This window comes from Rhododendron vialii, chromosome 10a, assembly GCF_030253575.1.
Source record: "Rhododendron vialii isolate Sample 1 chromosome 10a, ASM3025357v1".
Lineage (NCBI taxonomy): Eukaryota > Viridiplantae > Streptophyta > Magnoliopsida > Ericales > Ericaceae > Rhododendron > Rhododendron vialii.
The window spans coordinates 3753854-3779331 of NC_080566.1; the positions used below are offsets into that span (position 1 = coordinate 3753854).

At 38.3% G+C, this 25478-nt stretch overlaps 2 protein-coding genes across 3 annotated transcripts in view; both read left to right on the top strand.

Annotated features, from left to right (window-relative positions):
* LOC131302755 (probable leucine-rich repeat receptor-like protein kinase At1g35710) overlaps positions 1 to 25478 on the top strand; it is a 51100-nt gene that overhangs the window by 19552 nt on the left and 6070 nt on the right. The window lies entirely within an intron of this gene.
* Positions 10765 to 12654, top strand: LOC131304773 (MDIS1-interacting receptor like kinase 2-like). Of its 2 annotated transcripts, XM_058332150.1 has the most exons (3): positions 10765 to 10908; positions 11126 to 11751; positions 12225 to 12654. In XM_058332150.1, exons 1-3 carry the CDS (start codon positions 10901 to 10903, stop codon positions 12629 to 12631), a joined length of 1041 nt encoding a protein of 346 aa, XP_058188133.1. In that variant the 5' UTR covers positions 10765 to 10900; the 3' UTR covers positions 12632 to 12654. The 2 variants fall into 2 exon arrangements, with proteins under 2 accessions (XP_058188133.1, XP_058188132.1); XM_058332149.1 differs by lacking the exon at positions 10765 to 10908 and having other exon boundaries at positions 10922 to 11751.

Genomic DNA, 25478 nt, shown 5'->3' on the forward strand with positions numbered 1-25478 from the left:
AAGTATAGAAAATTAGAGGCCGCCCCTGTTTTTTAGCCTCGGTTTGAACCCAACCCTGAATATTATTTCCGAACCTGCATAGGCTCGGATATGTTATATCATGACTTTTTTGCCCTTTTTATTCCGCCTCTTGACTACATCTCTCCATCATCAACAAATCCTCTGTCTCTCATCTCGATCTCACCACCACCACCATTGATACCAGATTCCCGTTCAAGAACAGATTGTCCGACGGCCGTTCAAGAACAGATCGTTCAAGAATGGACGTGAAGTTTAACTCTTCTTCTTTTCTCTCATTCGGACGAACAGTAGAAAAGTTGAATAGCACTCAAACAATGAGGCTTCAAATCGTTCGCCAAGCCGAAGCGAGCTCAACCGCCGATAGAGTGCCGAAGAACCCCTCCATGGGGATGTGGCGGTTTGGATCCGAGACGGCGGAGGAGTTGCTGCATGCCATGACAGTCGTCTCGATCGAAGTCGGTGCACAATATTTCTCTAAACTCAGAGATGATGTTCGTTTCAAACTCTAAACTCACCTGCATTCTCTCTCTCTCTCTCTCTCTCTCTTTATGTTAAAAAAGGAGACAGAGTAGATGAACAATTATCAAACCCAAACCAAGAAAAGTAAACGAATTGAAAAAGTTTTTGTGGACTTTATTAGGTAGGTGCAGAGAAATGGTGGTGGAGGATTTTCTTTATTTTTTTTTAAATATTTTATTTGTTGGCCTTACTTTTTTATTATTATTACTATACTTGGTTAGATTTTAGCTGAGTGTTACGAATTTGTTTAATTTTTTGATACTTCGAAAAATTGTTCAATTTTTGTTCATGTGTGTATTTTCTATGAGAATTGTTTATTTTCTATGAGATTTGTGTATTTGTCCATAAGAATTATGAATTTTTCATGAGCACAGTGTATTTTCTATGAGAATTGTATATTTTTGCGAGAACTGTCTATGAGAATTGTGTATTTTAGATGAGAACTGTGTATTTTATACGGGAACATTGTATTTTTCTATGAGAACTATATATTGTTCATGAGAACTCTCTATGAGAACTGTGTATTTTTTATGAGAACTATGTATTGTCCAAAAGAACTGTGTATTTGTCTATGAGAACTGTATATTTTTTATGAGAATTGTATATTTTTTTATGAGAACTGTGTATTTTTCATGAGGATTGTGTATTTTTTATGAGAACTGTGTATTGTCCATGAGAACTGTCTATAAGAACTGTGTATTTTAGTGCGTGGTAAAACTATGTGAACTGATTTTCTATGAAAACTGTGTATTTTTTATGAGAATTGTGTATTATTCATGAGAACTGTCTATGACAATTGTGTATTGTTCTCATAGAACTAATTATGAGAATTGACAGTTTACATAAGCAGTTCTCATAATTCAGTTCATATAGCCAGTTCTTTATGAGAACTAAGCAGTTCTTATAGAACTGCTTATGAGACTTGGCAGTTCTCATAGCCAGTTCACATAGCCAATGATATTTTTGTTACCGTGTATTTTCTATGAGAACTATATATTTTTTATGAGAACTGTGTATTTTAATGTATGGTAAAACTATGTGAATTGTGTATTTTTCAATTCACATAGTCCAATTCTTATAATTAGTTCAGAAAACTAATTCTCTATGAGAACAGTCACTTCTCATAGCCAATACTTATAGAATTGACTATGAAAATTGACAGTTCTCATAGAACTGACTATGGAAATTGACAATTCATATAGTCAGTTCTTATAACTCAGTTCACATAGTCAGTTCTTTATAAAAACTAAGCAGTTCTCATAGAACTGACTATGAGACTTGACAGTTTTCATAGCTAGTTCACATAACCAAAGGTATTTTTGTTCGAAAATAATATGATTCAAGAATTGATTCTAAAAATATAACTCTCATAGCCTCAGTTCTCATAGCCATAGTTCAGGGGTATTTTAATTCATTTGTGTATTTTCTATGAGAATTGTATTTTTTTTATGAGAACTATGTATTTTCTATGAGATTTGTGTATTTGTTCATGAGAACTGTCTATAAGAACTATGAATTTTTCATGAGAACTGTGTATTTTCTATGAGAATTGTGTATTTTCTGTGAGAACTGTCTATGAGAATTGTGTATTTTCTATGAGAACAGTGTATTTTTTTATAAAAACTGTATATTTTTCTAAGAGAACTATGTATTTTTTATGAGAACTGTGTATTGTCCATGACAACTATATATGAGAACTGTGTATTTCTATGACAACTACGTATTTTCTATGAAAACTGTGTATTTTAGTATGTGTTGAGACTATTTAAACTGTGTACTTTTCAGTTCACATAGTCATTTCAAATAATTCTCATAGAACTGACTATGAGAATTGGCAGTTCTCATAGCTAGTTCACATAACTAAGTGTATTTTTGTCCGAAACAGTTCTCATAAAGACAGTTCTCATAGGGACAGTTCTCATAGAAATAGTTCTTATGGACAATTCTCATAGAAACAGTTCTCATTGAATTTTTTTATAGCAAATGGTATATTTTTAATCTTTCATAATTTCATATTCAATATGGATCTTGTTTAGTAGATATCGTCGAGTAGATTTCAAAAATATAATTTTTTTTACAAATGAATATCTACAATAAAAGATATGACTTTTTGAAATTTAAACAATGTTTTAATGGTGCACCAGTGCTAATGGAGCATTGGATAATTTTTCTATACTAGATGTTCTTTAGTTCCGTGCGCTGATGCGCGTGGAAGGTCATGGTTGGAATAAAAAATACAAATAATTGTACAGGACTAAAATAAGACCGAACCTAATATTTTGGGCCGGCCTAAAAATTTCCCATGAAAGTAATCCACCAAATTCCATCTCTTAATTTTTTTTTTTGGTAACTATCTCTTAATTGGTCTCTTTTGCAATTGGGAAGTGGGGGAGTGCGCCCCCCCCCCCCCCCCCCGCCTCTCTCTCTCTCTCTTCCCCGCCCCCCCTTTTTCTCTCTCTCTCTCTCTCTCTCTCTCCCCCCCAACCCCCAGGAGCATGGCCTTCTCTCTCTCTTTTATTCAATTGTTTTGTACTAAATCACAAGCGTCCAAAAATATTTTGAATGGTCCGAATTAAAAATCAATTGTGACCGGTAACAATTATTTTGACCAGTCAAAATTGAAAACACATCTCATCCATTAATTGCGCGAATGGACCCGTGAAATTGTGCTCCGCCGTGAATAAATTTCTCTCATGGTAGTCCCGCAAAGGATTTGGATTAAAACATTGACTTATTTTTTTGTCCTTATTCAAATTTTTTTTGCATTTTTTTTGTTTTGTGTTATTATTTTGTGACTTATTAATTTGTTTTGATGAGAGGAATCGGAAAAGTAAAAAAATTTGATCGAAACTTATAATTTTTTGAATAAAGACAAAAAAAAATCAATAAGACAAAAAAAATTACTTATTCTCGTCTTTTTGAAAAAATTTATGAGTTTCGATCATAATTTTTAGTATATATGTAATTGGGTTAATGGGCGGATCGGGTTTGCTTTAAAATAAATGGGTCGGGTTGGGTATTGGTAATTAGACTCATAGTTAATGGGTCAATGACCTATTAAAGACCCAACCCACTAACAACTTACCCAATTTGACCCAAACCCGCCCGTTTGCCACCCCTACTTCTACCTAAGAGAAAAGACCACACTTTTACAAAAGAAAAAACATCTTCTTAGATTCTACAAAGAGGCTTTCAATTCATCAATTCATTCCTACCCTACCTTTGATAGTTCTAGAGGTGGTACATAAGCGGATCGAATACGGATCAATAGTAGGCGGATTGAAAAGAATCGGGTTGAATATGGATCGAGACAAACTCAACCCCGACCCGACCCGTTCCCCCCCTTTTTTTCCCTTCTCCTTTTTCCCCCTCTTTCTTTTCCTCGTCAAATTTCCCTTTCATCCTTCTTGCCATAAAACTTATAGGGTTAATTTTACTTACACCCATTGTACTTTGACCAATTTTTAATTATACCCCCTAAACTTTAAATTTGAACACTTGCACCCCCTGAACTTCATGGTAAAGTGAAACCGTTAACTTTTTCGTTAGAATTGATGGAAAAGTGATGTTGGCTTCTTTCTCCTTATTTTTTTAACCCAAGTAAACTTTGAAATAATATCCCTAAATAAATCCAAGGCTTCTTTATTTAAAAAAAATAAGATTTTAAAGTTAATATGGGGTACATGCTTCACGGATCAGACTTATTATTCACTAAAGCAAGGAAATATTTGTAAAAGATTTTTCTTCTTTTCCTTGGCTTATTATACCTTTTGGTTGGTGCCAACTTTTGGCCAAAATTTTTTTTATTTTTTATTCCAACTTTTTTTTTTTTCAAAATCTTTTCTCCAATCGAATGATCTTAATGACTTATTTTAATTGGTGTAAAATTATTTGATAAATTATTCTAAAAGATGCATTTTTTATTCGAATCGAAATTGATTGTTGACAGGGTATGATGGAGTATCATCATTAATGTTTCATAAAATCAATTTTGTGAAGTTATCATTTGTCCTCTTTTTTAATTCTTATTTTCTTTACACATCTCCAATTCTCTCTTGTTTTAGGATTTGTCGAGAGGCAATAAAGATAATAATCATCTTACTTTCCTAAAAAGACCTTAAATATTGTATGCAAAGGTGTTAAAGGTATTTAGAAGGCCAATTGGGTAGAAAACTAAAGAAAAAGCCATCAACGTCACTTTTCCGTCAATTCGAACAGGAAAATTAACGATTTTCACTTTACCATGAAGTACAGGAGGTGCAAGTGTTTAATTTTGAAGTGCAGAGAGTATAAGCAAAAAATGGTCAAAGTACAAGGGGTCTAAGTGAAATTAGCCTGAACTTATAACATCGTCACGATTAAAAAAAAAAAAAAAAAGCTTATTACATGGTCTGAATTTTCTATCTCCTCCTTAATGAGAAATTGTAACCCTATGTAGCTTTATGGGGTGACTACTACTGCCACCCCATAAAGCTATTGTCCCTTGCACAACACCAAAAAAAGGGCCCCCTTCATTAAAAAGGTTTCAAAAGTTGTGCAGGTGACTTGGATTTTGTTTCTTCGGTAAAACTAAAGAAATCGACGGAGGGAGACCGACCGATGTACCAACGGCACGTGAGGCCCACTTAGGGCCCGAACAAATGATCCAATCCATTCAATAATTATTTTAAAAAAAAACTGTGGGGGTCAGTGAAAAATCATCTCCATCAGATATGTGTAGGTGTCCGATCCAATCTTTTTATTTTTGAAAAATCAAAAAAATGGAAAGATTGGATGAAAAATGTGAAGATTGGATCAAGTATATAAACATATTGTGTGGAGTTGATTTTTCATGGGCTCATTTGGTTTTTTATTTTAAAATTATTGAATGGCTTGAATCATCCTTTAAGCGTCCGAAGAATTGAGTGACTTAAAAAATATGGATTTAAATTGCCACATCTATTTGATACTTGAGATAAGCTTTCAGTTTCTCAATAAGTGACCTTTCTTCTGCAAATAATTGACCTTTCTTCCCACAAGGCTTACCACCTTCTACGACGGTCGTATATGCTTTTGTCGTAGGCGCGTTTTTGAATAATTATGGATTGATCACCATTGAGTGTATTCTGTTAAGAGTTTGTGGATTACTACTTTTGAAAGTGAGACACTTCAAAAATTTAAAACTCTTAGGTCATTTGATGACAGTTACGTTAGAAGGGTAGAAGGAAAATTCGTACCATGACAAGTAATACTTCAGAAGAAAGATCCAATGACCCTGGCTTGACTTAATGTTTTTCAGTAAAGATTAAGTGGCCAATATACGTTAATTTTTTTTTTTGTTTTTGAAACATATATATGACACCCATGTTTGAGAATAATGTTTTCCATTTAGTGAATGAATAGTTATGCAGAATTAACTAATAATGCTTACGCATAATCTGTTTTCCTAGATCGACGTTTATATTTTTTCAATAAAGCTATAGGGACCCACGGTCCTCATACTGAAACTGCTCCGACGGCTGCGCCGAGCCAGCTCCGGCCACCGGACGGCCGATCTGAGCCATTCAAAAATTCTATAAAAAAAAACGAGAGGGCTTACGCGGGAATCAACAGCATCTGATGTGTGTGGGTGTTTGGATTAAGCACCCTACAGACATCGGATGCCATTGATTCCCGCGAAGGCCCCCTTGTTTTATCTTTTAGAATTTTTGGACGGCTCGGATCGGCTATCCGGTGGCCAGAGCTGGGTTGGCGCGGCCTTCGGTACAATTTCGGTATGCTATCCATCGGTACGGATAGCACTACTCATTTTTTTTAAGGTGATTAGATTGTTGAATTTCCAGCAGAATATGAAGTTGAATTAACAGATTATATATTTTAAATTAAATCATTTATTAAATCTAAGTTAAAAACTGCTCAGATCAAGTTCTTTTCTGTCCTTTTTTTTGCTGATTTCTCGCGGGTACCCTTAAAATCACGTTCTGATCACATTGAGCGGCTCAGATCATCAAAATTTAATCGGGAACTATAAGGTATTTTTTTAGGTGTCTAAATAATTGTCCATTGAACCGCCCCGATCCCGGATGGAGTGCTTGGTGCGGGATTCGGCCCAGAGCGTTGGATTTAATCCAACGGCTGGATTAGAAAGTGGGAGCTCGTGGGTTATAAGGGGAAAATGGGTCGGGTTTAAACAAAACCCTCCAGAAAAATTCGGACCCCCCACTCGTTCAGTTCCAGACGCGAAGAGAGAGAGAGAGAGAGAGAAGAGAAGAACCAACGCAGACAACGAAATCGAAAAACAATTGAGGAGGTGAAGAAGATCTGGGGAAGAGGAAGACCGAACAAGGTATCTCTCTCTCTCCATACCGATCGATCATTGAAAGGGTTAGCGTTCGATTTTGTTTTGAGAAACCCAAAAATTAGAAAGGGATTTCGATTTCATTCCATTTCGATTTCAACAAGGTCTTGATCTCTCTCTCTCTCTCTCTCTCTCTCTCTCTCTCTCTCAATTTCGATTTCATTCGGTTAGGGTTCTATTTCGTTTTTGAAAAATTAGAGTTTTTGGGGTTCGATTTAGGGCTTCGAATGACATTCATTTTCTGCGAACGAGATTCATTTTCATAGGTTTTTCGATTCATTTGGTGTTTGCTAGATGAATTTGTTTTCACCATTGAACAACCTATTGCAGGGGTTTCTGCAAATCAAAATGTACAAGTATATATAGAATCCTTTTCCAGTTTTTGCGAATTCAACTCATATACTTATGTTATATCATCCACCTTAAAACCAACCTTGGTTCGCAGAAACTCATGCAGTAGCTCCCACTGTGATCGCTCAATAAAAATAAAAAAATAACCATTGTTGTAGGTCATGTCCAAAGGTACACACACAGGATTATTTACATATATATGTTGTAGGTTCCTTAAGATTCCTCTTTATGTTGCTTATTCATGCTAACAATCATCTTCATGCTCCGAACCTTTTCGGAGTCCAATTCGTATATTTTCTCGAATTCTGGTTTCAGTTGCTGTTACTGCACCACAATTTTGAGAACTCTACTTTACTTTTGTGTCTTGTCACTCTGCAGATAACAGTTAATGGGAGTTCCAGAAGTATGGTCACTAGAGCATTTAGTAGCATCGCAGCGGACCTGCTCAAGACCAAATCCATTTCTTTCTTCTTTTTTCTGGGGATAGATATTATTTCTTTTCTTTTTTTTTGGATACATACTAGTTTGATGTCCAAAAAAATCAAAGATGGGTGATCCACAAAATTGAAGTATTATATGCGTTTTTGATTTGGTTGTATGGTATTCAATAAATTTCATCTTCTTTTGATATATGTATAGTGTTCAAGATTCTTTTGTGTTTTGTGTTCACTGTGTTTCTGATGATTTCTGAGGCTTTTTGGTACTGGGTTATTTGTAAGTGACTGTAATGACCAGTCAAGACAGGACAATAGCATAACCACCACAGCAACATAACCTCCAGAAGCATGAAGGATGGATCTGGGATTGCATTCTTGCTTGATAAGGAGGATCTGCTCCATGATTTGGTAGCTTTGATTGGAAAATTGAAACGTTACTTCCCTAGTACCAGCAAAGCCATTAGTTTGCCAATTAGTGCAAAATTACAGTATACTGTAGGTTCTGTATGCCAAATAGATTCGCACATAACTACCAGTCCATTCCAGCTTTATTCTGAAGAACCAAAAATTGCCTTAATGACTAAACGAAGATACATCAACTCCAAAAGCTACATAACTCCCATTTTATTGCAGCAACAGTCAAATGAACCAAAACACATTATTGCATGGTTAAATACAATGAGTGGAGTGGTCCCGACATTACATGGATGCGGTTTCTTTTTCTTTCTTTTTTTGGTGCATGGGAAACCAAGAAGAAGCCACGGCAAGGGGATTGCCTTGGACCCAATGCAGGAGAAGCTAAAAAGAACAATCAGTCCTTAGGCAAATCCCAAGCATTAAGTAGCCTAATATTGTCACGAGAGGGGGTGATGTTCCTTCAACCAGCAAAAGAACAGCTACTTAGCACACAATCTTTTGTTGAAGAGGAAAGCCAGTGCTCTTCCCTTGATGCCGTATCTTGTGGCCAAGTACTCGTATATTGGGCTCACATATATCTACAAAAATGTATGGAACTTAAAGTTAAGGTGCAGTTCTAGTGGTGGTGAAAACAGATGAATGAAACAATGTCTTAAATAAGTGTAGAACATGATACGTGGGAGATGCACCAAACATCTATGTACGTACTCACCGTTTGGTACTTTGTAATCTACAAGGGAAATCACTATATGTCTATATCTCATGAATATTTGGATAAAACATAGAAAATGATATGCACCACAGTAACACTACTATTGTCAAGTCTAAAGGAGGATAATACACAAATTTGCACTGCTCTACTTTCATTGTTGGATTTCAAGTTAACTTCTGTTTTTTGTGATGTGTGTCCTAGTTAGGAAAGAGTTCCTCAAGTGTGTGAACTGTGAAGCATATCGGAGTATAGAAACTTGACCTCCTACAACACAAGTTATAACCTTAATAAAATGCGAAGAGCTAAGAAAATAAAAAAAATCAAAATGTTCTACACACATGACCTTCAAAATAACGAAATGAGAACTTGAACAGCAAGACATTTAGAAATTAGCCAAAAAAATTGTTTATAAGAAAATACATTTCGTATTATCTAAATTTTTTCGGTTTGTCAAAACGTAACCAAAATCGAAATCAAGCCCTAGGCCAAATGAAATCGTCGGCCAGTTTCTGTGTTTCACAAATGAAGACGTAAGCCTTTCGAAGCCCTAAATCAATCTCCCAGAAAAATGCAAAAAAAAATCTTGTTCGAAGCCCTAAATCGAACTACAAAAAATCCTAATTTTTCTAAAACGAAATCGAACCCTAATCAAACAAAACCGAAATCGAGAGAGACACAAGACGAGAGAGAGAGAGAGGGAGAGAGAGAGAGAGAGAGAGAGAGAGAGGGGGGGGGGGGCGGGGGGGAGAGAGATCAAAACCTTGTTGAAATAGATCAAGACCTCGTTGAAATCGAAATGGAACTAAATCGAAAACCTTTTCTAATTTTTGGGTTTCTCAAAACAAAATCGAACCCTAACCCTTTCTATGATCGATTGATATCGAGAGAGAGATACCTTGTTCAGTCTTCCTCTTCCTTGGATCTTCTTCACCTTCGTTGTTTTTCGATTTTCGTCTTCTGCGTAGGTTCTTCTCTCTCTCTCTCTCTCTCTCTCTCTCTCTCTTCGCGTCAGGAACTGAACAAGTGGGGGGGGGTTCCGGATTTTTCTGGAGGGTTTTGTTTAAACCCGACCCATTTGTCCCTTATAGCCCGCGAGTTCCCACTTTCTAATCCAGCCGTTGGATTAGATCCAACAGCTCTGGGCCGAATCCCACACCAAGCACTCCATCCGGGATCCCTTAGGGGATCCGGAGTGTATATATATATTTATTTATTTATTTATTTTGACATGATTAACAGAATCACTGATAACAAGTCATCTAGGGATGGCCATCTCGGCCGATCCGTCCGTATCCGATCCGTTATCCGTCCCGAACGGATCGGATTTTTCGGATATCGGGGCGGATTCGGATTTATTTTTCAAAAAAAATTCAGAGATCGGATCGGATTCGGAGGTAAGTCTGCCTCCGATCCGATATCTGATCCGCCCCGAATCCGATATCCGATCCGCCCCGAATCCGATATCTGATCCGCCCCGAATCCGATATCCGATCCACCTCCGAATATCCGACTATATAAATACCTCTTATTTTTTGGTTAGTCAATAGTCAGTCTCGTACCCAATTGACTTCACTTCACACAACCCTCCTCGCCCATGACTTCTCCCCCTTCTCTCTCTCCTCCCCAACCCGCCTCCCTCTCTCTAAAAAAAAACCCTCCGGCAACGGAGAGATGCGGCAATCTCCCCTCAGGAACGCGGCAGCGAGACTCCCTCTCCATGTTACTTTTATTTATTTTTATTTTTTTTTCAATCTGAGTTTTTTTTTTTATTGAGTTCTAATCTGTTTTTTTTTTTTTTTTTCCAAATTCGGATTCGGATATCCGTTCCCCACTCGGATCGGGGATGGAGGACAAAAATATAATCCGTTCGGAGTTTGGGGCGGATTCGGAGGGCGGGTGGAGGGTTCGGATTCGGATATTGCAATATCCGCCTCCGATCCGCCCCATTGCCATCCCTAAAGTCATCTCTCTCTCTCATCTGTGCCTTGGCAAGTCATCGCTCAAGAAAATGACTACAAGTCTACAACATTTTGGAAGTGAAGAATATTCAAAGAGGAAGACTAAAGACTTGAAAAGTGAGAGAGACTCTGGCTTGCTTGACTCTTAATGCCTGGGTCAACATTTTTGCTGCATCCGATACTCAATATTTTTGTTAGTACAAAAACAATACATACATACTTATTTACCTTAAAAAAAAAAAAAACAATACATACTTTAAAATATGTCTCCCCATCATCTGTTAGCGTTGCTTACTGCCATCATTTCTTTTCTCATCACAGTTTTCATTCTCACAATCCTTGCAATTGCATATTTTTGTTACTGTAAGGCCAGAGAAATCGAACCCGAGGCAAGAGCAACGAGCAATGGGGATTTTTGTTCCATATTGACGTACAACGGGAGAATTGCATACGAAGACATCATCAAAGCAACAAATGACTTCGACATCAGATTTTGCATTGGAACAGGCGGATATGGCAGCGTCTACAGAGCTCAGTTGCCAAGCGGCAAAGTAGTTGCCTTGAAGAAACTTCACCGATTTGAAGCAGAGGAGCCGGCTTTCGACATGTGTTTTAGGAATGAGATCCAAATGTTAACTAATGTACGACACAGAAATATTGTGCAACTGTATGGATTTTGTTTGCACAACAGATGCATGTTCTTGTTGTATGAGTACATGGAAAAAGGAAGCTTATTTTGTGCACTGAGATTCGATGTTGAAGCTTCTAAAATTGGATGGACTCAAAGGGTAAAAATTGTTGAAGCAATGGCACATGCTTTATCCTACTTACATCACGATTGCACCCCACCAATTGTTCATCGAGACATATCGAGCAACAACATTTTGTTGAACTCTCAATTGGAGGCTTTTGTTGCTGACTTTGGAACTGCAAGACTGTTGCATCCCGATTCATCAAACCGAACCGTTATTGCAGGCACTTACGGATATATTGCACCAGGTACGGGTACTGCCTTTGTTTTATCAAAGCAAACATCTATGGTTATTTTGTTGGCTTTACCCTAGCCTAATAATTGATTTTTAATGGAGAGAATAGCAAACATGGGGGCAAATAATGGCTGGCCCAAACTGGTAGCAACAGTGCGGATCAAAAAAAAAAAAAAAACTGGTAGCAACAGCCGTATGAAATGGGGAAAGAAACAGGGGAGGAGAGAGGTTTGAATCTGGAGAGCAAAAGGGGCAGCTCTTACTTTTGCTGCTTCTCTACGTTTTTTTTTCATTACACTTCCTTTTAAATACCTAGGGCAATACATAACATGGACTTGGGCTATATCCTAACATTGGGGCCCATAAAAAATTAACAAAAGATACTAGCCCAATACAAAACATAATAATTGGGTCCAATTACAAAAAGAAAGACAATAAAGCATTAATTTTAACATATTTTTAAAATCCATCTTTGTGTTTGTGTAGAACTTGCCTATACAATGGTTGTGACTGAAAAGTGCGATGTTTATAGCTTTGGAGTTGTGGCACTAGAAACGATAATGGGAAGGCATCCAGGAGACCTTTTAACATCGTCCCTGAAATCGCCTCTTGCCGAAAGCATGATGATAATTGATGTCTTAGATCCTCGCCTTCCGGTACCTACGAATCCTATGATTGCCGGGGACATTGTTCTAATTGCTACAATGGCATTCGCATGCTTACGACCTGAGCCCAGATCTCGACCAACGATGCTACGCTTGTCTCAAGAGTTTCTTTCTCACAGGAAGGCTCTAGCTTCTCCCATTCGTACAATTTCGCTACTGCAGCTTTGTAATCGGAATATGGACTTTGTCCACCAATCAAATAAGCAAGTGATCAGTGCCCAAATTTGAAAAGATTCAAATCCCTTTCAGGCCTTAGTAACCTTAAGCAACACTGTATGTTTGTATGCTTGCATTTAAATATAGCAGTTGGTAATCACTAAGCAGTAGCACTTGTTCATCAATCCTATTATTTGCGAAGTGAGCGTCTTCGGCAGTTCAGTTGTATCGCTTGGGTGATGCACAAATTATGTCCTCACCAGCTTTGACTCATGCATAAAGCCCCGGAGAGCTAGTTGTTCCTTGATTTTGGTCTTGTCGTAATTGTATATCCTTTGCACATTGAGCCTTTCCAGATGGTCACCCTTTACTAGTATGGTAAAAAATTAATTGTGGATTTTGTTTAAGCCTGCAGCCTCGATATGGAAGGTCAATTGTGAAGTGTTTTAAATTGCACTCTAATTTCTGAAAACTCCCCAAAAGAATTTTCAAGATAGTGGTGTTTTTATTCCCTTTTCCTTTGGAACCCATACATCTTATTCCTATCCTACTTTTGTCATCTTTTGCGTGTATCTTCAAGTTTTCATAACTGCGATAAGAAGATTTGCGGCCATGTTTATTTTTACTTATTGTGAGACAATGTATCATTGTTGCAATTTTGTTCCATAACAATGCTCAAACCATAATGTGGAGCCGTTACTACATGGTTTACGGATTTTTCATTACACTGTCAACATCTAGTTCTCCCTCTTCTTTATGATTAATTTTCATGCTAAAACTATGTGTAAGAACCTCTTACCGTGGATGGGTTCCATGTTTCTACGGAATGGTCATGCATACTATGATTCAGAATGGAATCGATTGGCTGCCCTCTGTTTGCTACATTCCAGGTTTTGAGATAGTTATTTGCATTTCCATTTCTACTACCATGCCAACCAGGAAAAGGTTTTTTTTCCGTGTGTATAGATTCCCATCCTGCCACTTAGGTATTTGCCTATTTCTTCTTGATTCAGTTACAGGCAACTGTTATGCAGTTATGCTTTCTGCACTTTTTTTTATTTTTTATTTCGTAGTTTATACAGCTTATCCTTAATGAAAGGATGAGTTGCTTCACTTTTGTTAAATTGAAACCATTACACGTTTAATTTAATTAGAAGTTTACAAGTACTAAATCTGAATTTCACAAAATTTGTGAGGATACTTGTTGGGCCCTGAGTGCCCCCATGGATTTGGTTACACAACGTCACTACCTGCGACCGTTCTAAAAAAAGACTTGCGGGTGCGATGTAGAATCTCATAAAAGACTTAATTGAAACCCTTCCTAACACCAATTGGTTTTAGGAGTGATGGTGGAAAAGCGGTCCGACAATACTAACATGTTTTGGTGCTTCTTGCGCTTGCGTAGTTTTCTCAGTCCGCAATCTCAATATATTCAATTGCGTACTTAGAAAAAGCAGCCGGTACTAATCCTTGTCAGCGGTTCTTTTCAAGCTGTAATGTTGCTCTTACAAATATGGAATCATCCAACGAAATTCTCATGATACTTATGGTACAAATCAAGCTCTGCTTTGTATCTTTGTTGTGGTTATGTTAACGGTAGAAATTTTCGGTTATAGTGGGAACAAAGAGTATAACCATGAAGATTATGGGACTTTTTTCTTGTTTTTTTTCCCTTTAATTTGCTAGTATGTTTACGTGCTTATTTGATTTTGATATCTCGGAAGATGGATGGGGAATCCCTTGGCGGAGCTTTAAGCTCTACTAAAAAAATGTGTGTATTGCTGCATTGTTCTCCGGCTCCTTGTTCCCTCTTTCAAATGGCATTCGAACCTTTTGGTGCAAAATCTGGAGCCTTCTAGAACTTGAACAACCTGATGGAATCCGTTTTGAGTCAGGTTAAAATGTCGATTTCCGAAAACAATATTCGCCCCCACTAATTGTTGTGCACCGAGTTGCAGCGAATCTGTTCTGAGGACAAAACAAAGCCCAATCAATGATCTTCTGCTTGCATCTACACGAACGAAATGAACATACAGAATACCGAGCCTAAAAGAATCAATAGAACCAAGAACTGTTAATTCCGTTTGGACAGAATAACGGAATAATTAACAACATAGAAAGCTTCATATTAGAGAGAGGGAGGATTTCTGGAACTATAATTGGTCGAATGACCTAACCAATGGCCTAGGCACCTTTGTGTTAGTATACACACATTAGAAAGGATCATTTCTTTTAATAGGCACCATTTCATCATGAAATCAATCAATTAGGAAGGGTCATGCCTCTTGGAGGCATCCCCATGTTTCATATCATTTTCTAACAATTGCACACTCTTCTAATAAGCATATATACCTTAAATTAATAGGTGTTATAACTATTCACATAATGTCATAATCCATGTGAAAAGATGTCGCAACTTTTGAAAAAAAAAAACCACTCTCGACATTTTTATTTGGAAATCTCCAGACATCTTCCACTTGCTAAAAGAAGTAGTCCTTGACATGACTGATGACTTGCTATGGCACAAATGAGAGAGAAACGTGAATCATAAAAAGCTGGTGAGAGAGAAGCCGGTCCTGAATTTTTAGAGACTTAAAGCGAAAATAAAAAATGAGGCCCTTTTGTTGGACTATCACAAGGGGTAAAAATGTAGGAAGAGCCCCTAAAATTCAAAAAAGAATTGGAGGGCTAAAGCGGCCACAATAAAAAAAAAAAAAAAAAAAGCTGGCTCTAACGTGAATCATAAAAAGCTAGAGTTGTGAAAGCATTACTCATTTTACAGACATATACATTACTTCTGTAATTTTAGATCAAAAGGCTTTCAAAATGTTGGCAACTGATTCCTTACTCCAAAAACAGTGAGTCAAGCCCAAGTCGTCGGCTGTTTTTCGTTACTCCGAAAAAGTGAGTCATGCCATAGTCGTCGATTGGCTGTTTTTCCTGAAGTGCAACGAATTTGGCCTTCTTTGTAATAGTGATCAATTGACCCCTGCAGTCATCTCACGTTAATTAAGTCTCTCTCTTAAAAACCGCGTATGTATGGTCCTATATGTAGAGCTCATTTTCCCTATGACTTTCTGCACACATTCGCAGTCCACACACACGACATCAAGAGACCGCAATCAATAGTGGTACTCTATCAAACAGTCATTTGAAACGCGCCTACGAAGTACGACTTGTTCGCACTTGTCTCGAATTACCCATATATAAATCCCCTCCATAATAAATTTGAGATACACATGGATCAATGAATTTGAATCACACATTGACCTTTCTCTACTTAAATTTCTCTTGTTTATGTATATCTAACATTGCTCAACTTTAAAATTCAACAGCACTTAAGACATTCTAGACTGTAATCTAGGCCTACAGTCTTCATGTTGGGACATTCTAGACTGTAATCTAGGCCTACACATGGATCCATGTGTATTGCTGTATTGTTCTCCGGCTCCTTTTTCCCTCTTTCAAATGGCTTTCGAACCTGTTGGTGCAAAATCTGGAGCGTTCTAGAACTTGAACAACCTGACGGAATCCATTTTGAGTTAGGTTAAAATGTCGATTTTCGAAAACAGTATTCGCCCCCACCAATTGCTGTGCCCCGGGTTGCAGCTATTTTGTTCTGAGGATAAAATGAAGCCCGATCAATGATCTTCTGCCTGCGTCCACTCAAACAAAGAACATACACAATACCGAGCCTAAAAGAATCAATAGAACCAAAAACTGTTAATCATTTTTCTGCAGAATAACGGAATAACAACAGAGAAAACAACTAATTAGAGAGAGAGTTTCTGGAACTGTCATGCCCTCGATTTTCAACATAATTAAGTAATACATTTCAATAAAAGAAAAACCTCGCATATCATATACGTTACCCAAAGGAGTTTCCCACTTATTTAATTTACAAACAAGTCCTTAAGTTTAGATAATTACAACTTTAGTCAAAAGAAAACTCAATAGTAGTTATTTACAAAACCATCTTTAACGAAATGAGATCTTCACAAAGATGAAGAAATAACCAGTGATGTCAGCTTCCAAAAGTCTTTTACTGTCAAGTACACAATGCATGCAATCTATTGCCCGGCATCAGAACCTGAAAAGAAAGATTTGGTTGAGCTACACTAGCCCAGTAGAGAATTCTAAGCTCAAGCTATATGTAGTTAGAATGAATCATACACCGAGAATGAATGAGTATGGACGGATACGCCTATAGTACAAGTGACTACCAACAAACAACAAATTATCGCCTGAGAGTCCTAAACTTCACATCAATGTCACTAGCCATTTACTTCTTTAACTAGTTATATTATTAAACTCACGTCATTCCACATTCGTCTATCATCAAATCAAAACATCTTATCATTCTTCATACGGTAGTACAATCTTTTCTCGTGTCCACATTGACCTTCATTTAAATCCCTTTATTGCAAAACATTTCTTTTCTTTTAATCCGGTATTTCCCATCAATAATCACTAGGGTCACCTCGGGTCTAGTTCCCTCGAGCGCAGGGTCACCCCGAGTCTTTTCCCTTAACAATAATAATCAGTTGGGGTCACCTCGGGTCTAGTTCCCTCGAGCGTAGGGTCACCCCGAGTCTTTTCCTCCAGTAATATGAATCAGTTGGGTCACCTCGGGTCTAGTTCCCTCGAGCGCAGGGTCACCCCGAGTCTTTTCCCTCAATAACGACCACTTGGGTCACCTTTCACACTTTTCACAATCGGCATCATTTCGTAATCAATTTCATCATCCCTTTAATGGTTATACCACTGAATTTTTAATTAATCATTACGTGATTCCACAAATGTATACATTTATGCCTCCTCTTTTGTTCACATACCCGCATCTTACATGACGTACTAAGCCCATACATAAAATCCTACAATACTCTGTCCATTAGTTATTCACTTTCATTCCGCTTCCCATTTCACAAACATCCATTCATTCAATTGAATCCAAAGACCATTTAATCAATCGCATGGTATTATAATACCAACAATCTACCATATTGCATATACTCCAACACACACGTCCTCACCGTGCCCCTAAGTACACCCCGTACCTTCACACACCACATATCAACCCACGACTAGACTCTACGATGCCCGATTATCTAGTTTCTATACTCGGAGTCCGTAAAAGCATGTACTAAAGGAATCTAAGAATTTTACGAGTCAAGAGAGAGAACGGATTGCAATACTACTCGTCGAATCCCTAGACATGTTCACTCTAGCCCATTGAATGCCACTCTAAGTGAGAAACGAGTAATACTCACCAAAACACTTAGAAGGATGCGTAAACAAACCCATTAGAGTCAATAAAAAGCTTCGACATGCGAGTTGAAGGATATAGGGAAGCAGCTGAAAGATACTGCAGCAGCTCAAGAAAGCAGCTCAAGAAAGCAGCTCGAATTCCTAATCTCCTACCGGTAGGCAAGCAAGCCCTACCGGTAGAACTAGTCCAACATTACCGGTAGAACTAGTCCAACATTCCAAATTTATGCTTTACCTACCGGTAGGTAAGGAATCTACCGGTAGTCCAACATTACCGGTAGAACTAGTCCAACATTCCAAATTTATGCTTTACCTACCGGTAGGTAAGGAATTCCTATCGGTAGAAGAGAAGAATTCGGCACTTGACTACCGGTAGGTAAAAAAAGTCCTACCGGTAGAAATTGCAAACAGAAGAGCCAACATTTTGAACGAAACAACTTTGTACTTGGCCTACCTGTAGGCGAACAAGTTCTACCGGTAGGTAGATGAATACGTTGAGCAGCTTGACCTACCGGTAGGTAAGGGATCCCTACCGGTAGGAAGTTGATACGTTGAGCAGCTTTTGAGCTGCTGCTATACGTTTGAGCTGGTTGACGAAATTTCTCAAACGTTCTACCGGTAGGTGAAAAGTTCCTACCGGTAGGGAATCGATTTTCTGGTAAAGTAACAACGTTCTACCGGTAGAAAGGACGGGCCTACCGGTAGGAATCCAGGAAAAACAGACAATTCTGGCAGCAACTACGAATTTTCAATCCAAACTTAAACACGACATTACAAGCACGATTCATGCATCAAATCACTCATAAAACATATAAAGAGAGGTAGAATTCCCTACCTCAAGTGATTCGATCGAAACCCAAGCGATTGATCAAGCCCTAGACTCCGAAAACTTCAAAATCAACCTAATCTCCTCCTCCGAGCGAAACCCACGAAATTTCAAGCTCAACAACGTGAATGGATGAAGGTTTGGAGGTTATTTACCATGGGTTTTGAGTCCGGGTTGGAGAGGGAAAGAGAGAGTGTGTGTGTTGAGAGAGAGGGAGATCCGAGAGGGAGGGGAAAGAGAAAGATGGGAGACTTTTAATCTCCTACACACATACACACCCTTTTATACTAACACCCACAAATATCGCACTTGCACTCCCTCGATTATCAATTCTAACACATTGACCCCAAATAAAATAAACTCAATCAATTTCCCATTTTTCTCAATTTCTAATATTTATGAAACGTTTAAATAATATCCGAAAAATACGGGTCCTTACACCCTACCCTCCTTAAAGAAATTTCGTCCTCGAAATTTGCTAAAACTAATCCAGCCATGCCAAATAACATATCAACATACTCGAACCATAGCACTATCCATCACATAACAATTCAATAATTATCGAAGTCTACGTCTAGATTCATATCAAGCAGACCACAACAAACACGCGTATATCTTTCGAACTTCGTACCCCCATTTCCACGTAACCATGCACTAACGACATCGGCTTACCTTTCAACAATGGACTACGCGAGTCTAAGGTACGCATCGGTTTCTCATCATAGGACACTTGAGCTCCTAATTCAATTTCGGACCTCTCTAACACATGCAATGGATTTATTTCATACCTCCTCAATCTCCGTATACATAATGCGTCATATATTTTGAAAAAGTTAGGCGGCAACGTCAAACGGTTCACAGTTTCTAAACTTTTCTTTATTATACAAATCCTATACACAATTATCTATCTCACCATAGAGATCTTACCTCCTAAGTATAACCAGATAATCCAATTGACTTTCCGAGACTTCCATCTAGAATGGGCGGTGATCAAGCGCCTCTTCCAAGTGGATTTCACCGGTTGTCGCCTGGGTATCCCAAAATACGCACATAGTGTCCGACACTTAAACTATCCTTCTAACGGCGAACGCTTCCTTTCTGCCCAAAACGAGACAAACTCCAACGCAGTGATGATTTGTCAAACACATGTCCCTTCTTCTAATAACGTTGGATGACGACAACGGTCAACACAATCCTTTGGTCGGCCCTCCGCAGTTAGCAATCTCTGACGATCTTTACCTTTCTCTTTTCGGTCATTCTCCCTCGAGCTTCCAAATATCGTTGGCGAATCGAATTAATTATTTTAGCGGGTCCATAACACAAGCCAATTCTTCTAAAAGCCGCACCAAATTTTCACTCTAGGTTGGGTCATTCTATATTACGAGAAGGATTCGATTTGTCATCTCAAACGAAACGAATAAGCTACAAAACTCAAGCAGCATTAATCAAGAATTTGAAGAACGGCAATAGGGCATCTGAAATTTAGAGAGCACCTGAATCTTTACGGTGGTTCGGCAACAAACTCGAAGTACCTATTTATGCCAACTCACGAAATTTGAAGTGACAGATCATAACTCTCTTATTGCTCTACAAGTTAGAGGAGTCAACGGATAACATTTTTCAAACGAAAGATTTCGATATTATGAATAAGTACCAGGTAATGAGACTGATCTCCCGCAAACCAATTAATCCAAAATAGGAAATTTCCCATACTAGAAATGAGTAGAACTTTCAACAATTTGAGACTAAGCATCACAAGATGAATCATGTGCCTCCAGAATCGAGGAACCACGACAGAGTAAAATACCACTGAAAGTAAGTTCCACAATTGAATTTATATTGAACGGTGTCAATGAATAGACATCAATAGATATGTCACCACAAGATTTGACTCCAACAATGGAAATTCAAACCAACCAAATAGGTAAGGGCAAACAAATAGATACAAAGCGGATATGAGTTCAAATCATATGACTTCTTAGTCATGGGACCACAATGGATGATGGCCCAAGCAGGCAATAATGGGAACAGGGTCTAAATTTTGATAATGCTAACAAATTTGTATTTCATACGGTACATAGCCAAAGGTTGGGTTCAATAGATTGATGTTGCAAATTAAATACTCATATGGAACAACGATTACAAGCAAACGACGAAAATGATAATCGCATCAAGGAAATCCAAACTGACCAATGAAAATTTATCTCAAGCAGGGTAATGTCAAAATAAGACCTTGAATAGGGAACGAGGAACATTTGTCAAATTTGATAGCAACAGTGTCATAAGATACTTCGCTACAAGAATTTAAATATGCCCAAGAAAAGCTAGGAAGGGATCGCATGACAATTGACTCAAATACTGAGAATTATAACGGGTCATCCACCCACTGGATTTCACGGAAGAATAAATTACGATACAGTTCTAACAATATTTAGCTTGGCCAATGAAAGATGGTAAAAAAAGAAACAACTCTTCAAAAATCACATTTGAGATGTCACCAATCATCATGGATACAACCAATCCTTGTCCAAATCAAATCAAATCTCGATATAAGCAATTTAAAGAGGTCAAGGACAACACTTCAATATGGAATGATTAACCTCTAATCTCGGCAAATATGATCTATCGATATTTCTCAACACGCGGGGACTAAGATTTCTTATTTCTATTCCAAACATGGACAAGAATAGGATTCTCAATGAGTGAAATGCTTCCAAATCAAAAGTATTGTAGAGAATGAGTAGAACAACTAGGAATAAATGATACCTCAAACAAGTGACGCTTCTAAGAGCTAGAGAATAGTACGAAGTGGTAGTTTAGTGGCGGAACTGCATCTGTTGTTTCGACGTATGTGTATCCTGCTGCATTGAGCTAGACTCACCATGTACGCCCAATCCCTGAGGACAATTCCTTGCCATGTGGCCACGTTCACCGCAAGTATAACAAGATCCCCCACGCCATGGACATTGAGAACGAATATGACCAAACTGACGACATCGATAACACACAGTCTGACACTTGAGAAGAGCTCTTGGAGTCCCGATATAAAGAGGTGGCTTAAAGCCCTGCTGGTCCTGAATAAAGTGATCTGATACTCTAGGTTTCTTCCTTCCTGAACCCTCAACACCCTCTGAAGATGATCTTGTGCTAACAACTCGATGCCTAGTTTCTCCCACATTCACACCACCTTGCGCACCTTCCAGTGTCTCGACACCTTTCCCGCACTCAACAATCTCAGGAAACATCACTTCATCCCTGGTACATTGGCTCGCTTCATTCTCCCCGTATGCACGATAGCCCTGGTGCTCACGATCCTCGGTCTCACCACACCTATTTTCACGTCTCGAAGACATCCTACTATGGAAGCATAAGAAATGAGATCATCAACATTAGCCACCTAATTATGTGCTACAGGTCTCAAACCTTTCCAACCGAAGTCAACAACTTTGCGCTACTCTATTGAGATATATATATGCAATGTCACATCGACATACTGGCTCTTCATGCAAGCACTCATGTGATTTTTGTAAAAAGATGCATCAATTTTTGAACCCATGAGACCAAAAGTCTCCCCACGGTCTCAAGGTATTCTAAACTTACGCTCTGATACCAAGTTGTCACGCCCTCGATTTTCAACATAATTAAGTAATACATTTCAATAAAAGAAAAACCTCGCATATCATATACGTTACCCAAAGGAGTTTCCCACCTATTTAATTTACAAACAAGTCCTTAAGTTTAGATAATTACAACTTTAGTCAAAAGAAAACTCAATAGTAGTTATTTACAAAACCATCTTTAACGAAATGAGATCTTCACAAAGATGAAGAAATAACCAGTGATGTCAGCTTCCAAAAGTCTTTTACTGTCAAGTACACAATGCATGCAATCTATTGCCCGGCATCAGAACCTGAAAAGAAAGATTTGGTTGAGCTACACTAGCCCAGTAGAGAATTCTAAGCTCAAGCTATATGTAGTTAGAATGAATCATACACCGAGAATGAATGAGTATGGACGGATACGCCTATAGTACAAGTGACTACCAACAAACAACAAATTATCGCCTGAGAGTCCTAAACTTCACATCAATGTCACTAGCCGTTTACTTCTTTAACTAGTTATATTATTAAACTCACGTCATTCCACATTCGTCTATCATCAAATCAAAACATCTTATCATTCTTCATACGGTAGTACAATCTTTTCTCGTGTCCACATTGACCTTCATTTAAATCCCTTTATTGCAAAACATTTCTTTTCTTTTAATCTGGTATTTCCCATCAATAATCACTAGGGTCACCTCGGGTCTAGTTCCCTCGAGCGTAGGGTCACCCCGAGTCTTTTCCTCCAGTAATATGAATCAGTTGGGTCACCTCGGGTCTAGTTCCCTCGAGCGCAGGGTCACCCCGAGTCTTTTCCCTCAATAACGACCACTTGGGTCACCTTTCACACTTTTCACAATCGGCATCATTTCGTAATCAATTTCATCATCCCTTTGATGGTTATACCACTGAATTTTTAATTAATCATTACGTGATTCCACAAATGTATACATTTATGCCTCCTCTTTTGTTCACATACCCGCATCTTACATGACGTACTAAGCCCATACATAAAATCCTACAATACTCTGTCCATTAGTTATTCACTTTCATTCCGCTTCCCATTTCACAAACATCCATTCATTCAATTGAATCCAAAGACCATTTAATCAATCGCATGGTATTATAATACCAACAATCTACCATATTGCATATACTCCAACACACACGTCCTCACCGTGCCCCTAAGTACACCCCGTACCTTCACACACCACATATCAACCCACGACTAGACTCTACGATGCCCGATTATCTAGTTTCTATACTCGGAGTCCGTAAAAGCATGTACTAAAGGAATCTAAGAATTTTACGAGTCAAGAGAGAGAACGGATTGCAATACTACTCGTCGAATCCCTAGACATGTTCACTCTAGCCCATTGAATGCCACTATAAGTGAGAAACGAGTAATACTCACCAAAACACTTAGAAGGATGCGTAAACAAACCCATTAGAGTCAATAAAAAGCTTCGACATGCCAGTTGAAGGATATAGGGAAGCAGCTGAAAGATACTGCAGCAGCTCAAGAAAGCAGCTCGAATTCCTAATCTCCTACCGGTAGGCAAGCAAGCCCTACCGGTAGAACTAGTCCAACATTACCGGTAGAACTAGTCCAACATTCCAAATTTATGCTTTACCTACCGGTAGGTAAGGAATTCCTACCGGTAGAAGAGAAGAATTCGGCACTTGACTACCGGTAGGTAAAAAAAGTCCTACCGGTAGAAATTGCAAACAGAAGAGCCAACATTTTGAACGAAACAACTTTGTACTTGGCCTACCGGTAGGCGAACAAGTTCTACCGGTAGGTAGATGAATACGTTGAGCAGCTTGACCTACCGGTAGGTAAGGGATCCCTACCGGTAGGAAGTTGATACGTTGAGCAGCTTTTGAGCTGCTGCTATACGTTTGAGCTGGTTGACGAAATTTCTCAAACGTTCTACCGGTAGGTGAAAAGTTCCTACCGGTAGGGAATCGATTTTCTGGTAAAGTAACAACGTTCTACCGGTAGAAAGGACGGGCCTACCGGTAGGAATCCAGGAAAAACAGACAATTCTGGCAGCAACTACGAATTTTCAATCCAAACTTAAACACGACATTACAAGCACGATTCATGCATCAAATCACTCATAAAACATATAAAGAGAGGTAGAATTCCCTACCTCAAGTGATTCGATCGAAACCCAAGCGATTGATCAAGCCCTAGACTCCGAAAACTTCAAAATCAACCGAATCTCCTCCTCCGAGCGAAACCCACGAAATTTCAAGCTCAACAACGTGAATGGATGAAGGTTTGGAGGTTATTTACCATGGGTTTTGAGTCCGGGTTGGAGAGGGAAAGAGAGAGTGTGTGTGTTGAGAGAGAGGGAGAGCCGAGAGGGAGGGGAAAGAGAAAGATGGGAGAATTTTAATCTCCTACACACATACACACCCTTTTATACTAACACCCACAAATATCGCACTTGCACTCCCTCGATTATCAATTCTAACACATTGACCCCAAATAAAATAAACTCAATCAATTTCCCATTTTTCTCAATTTCTAATATTTATGAAACGTTTAAATAATATCCGAAAAATACGGGTCCTTACAGGAACTATGGTTTGTCGAATGGCCTACTTATAGACTTATAGGCATCTTTATGTGAAAGGTTATGTTAGTCAACTCACATTACGATGGGTCATGTCTTTTGAAGACAAATTAATTGAAAAGAATCATGTCTTTTAGTTGGCACCATTTCATGAAATCAATCAAATCAATCAATTATGAAGAGTCATGCCTCTTGGAGGCACCCCCGCGTTTCATATCATTTTCTAACAATAATCACACCCTCTTCTAATAAGCATACCTTAAATTAATAGGTGTTATAACTATTCACATGAAGTCATAATGTACGTGAAAACATGTTGCAACTTTTGAAAAAAAAAACCCGCTCTCAACATACATTTTTATTTTGAAAATCTTCCAATTGCTAAAAGTAGTCCTTGACTTGAATGATGACTTGCTAAGGGCACAAATGAGAGAGAAACGTGAATCATAAAAAGCTGGTGATGTGTGAAAGCATTATAAAAGGAGATGATTCATCTAATGCAAAATTCTGTAATTTTATTAGATCAAAAGGCTTCCAAAATGTTGGCCACTGATTCTTTAATCCAAAAACAGTGAGTCAAGCCAAAGTCGTCGGATGTTTTTCTTGACGTGCAACGAATTTAGCCTTCTTTGTAATAG

Bases quoted from the DNA above. Each gene is read 5' to 3' on its own strand.
- LOC131304773 (XM_058332149.1), top strand. From the start codon at position 11,016: ATGTCTCCCCATCATCTGTTAGCGTTGCTTACTGCCATCATTTCTTTT. The intron at 11,752-12,224 runs GTACGGGTACTG...GTGTTTGTGTAG, and splicing joins TTACGGATATATTGCACCAG to AACTTGCCTATACAATGGTT.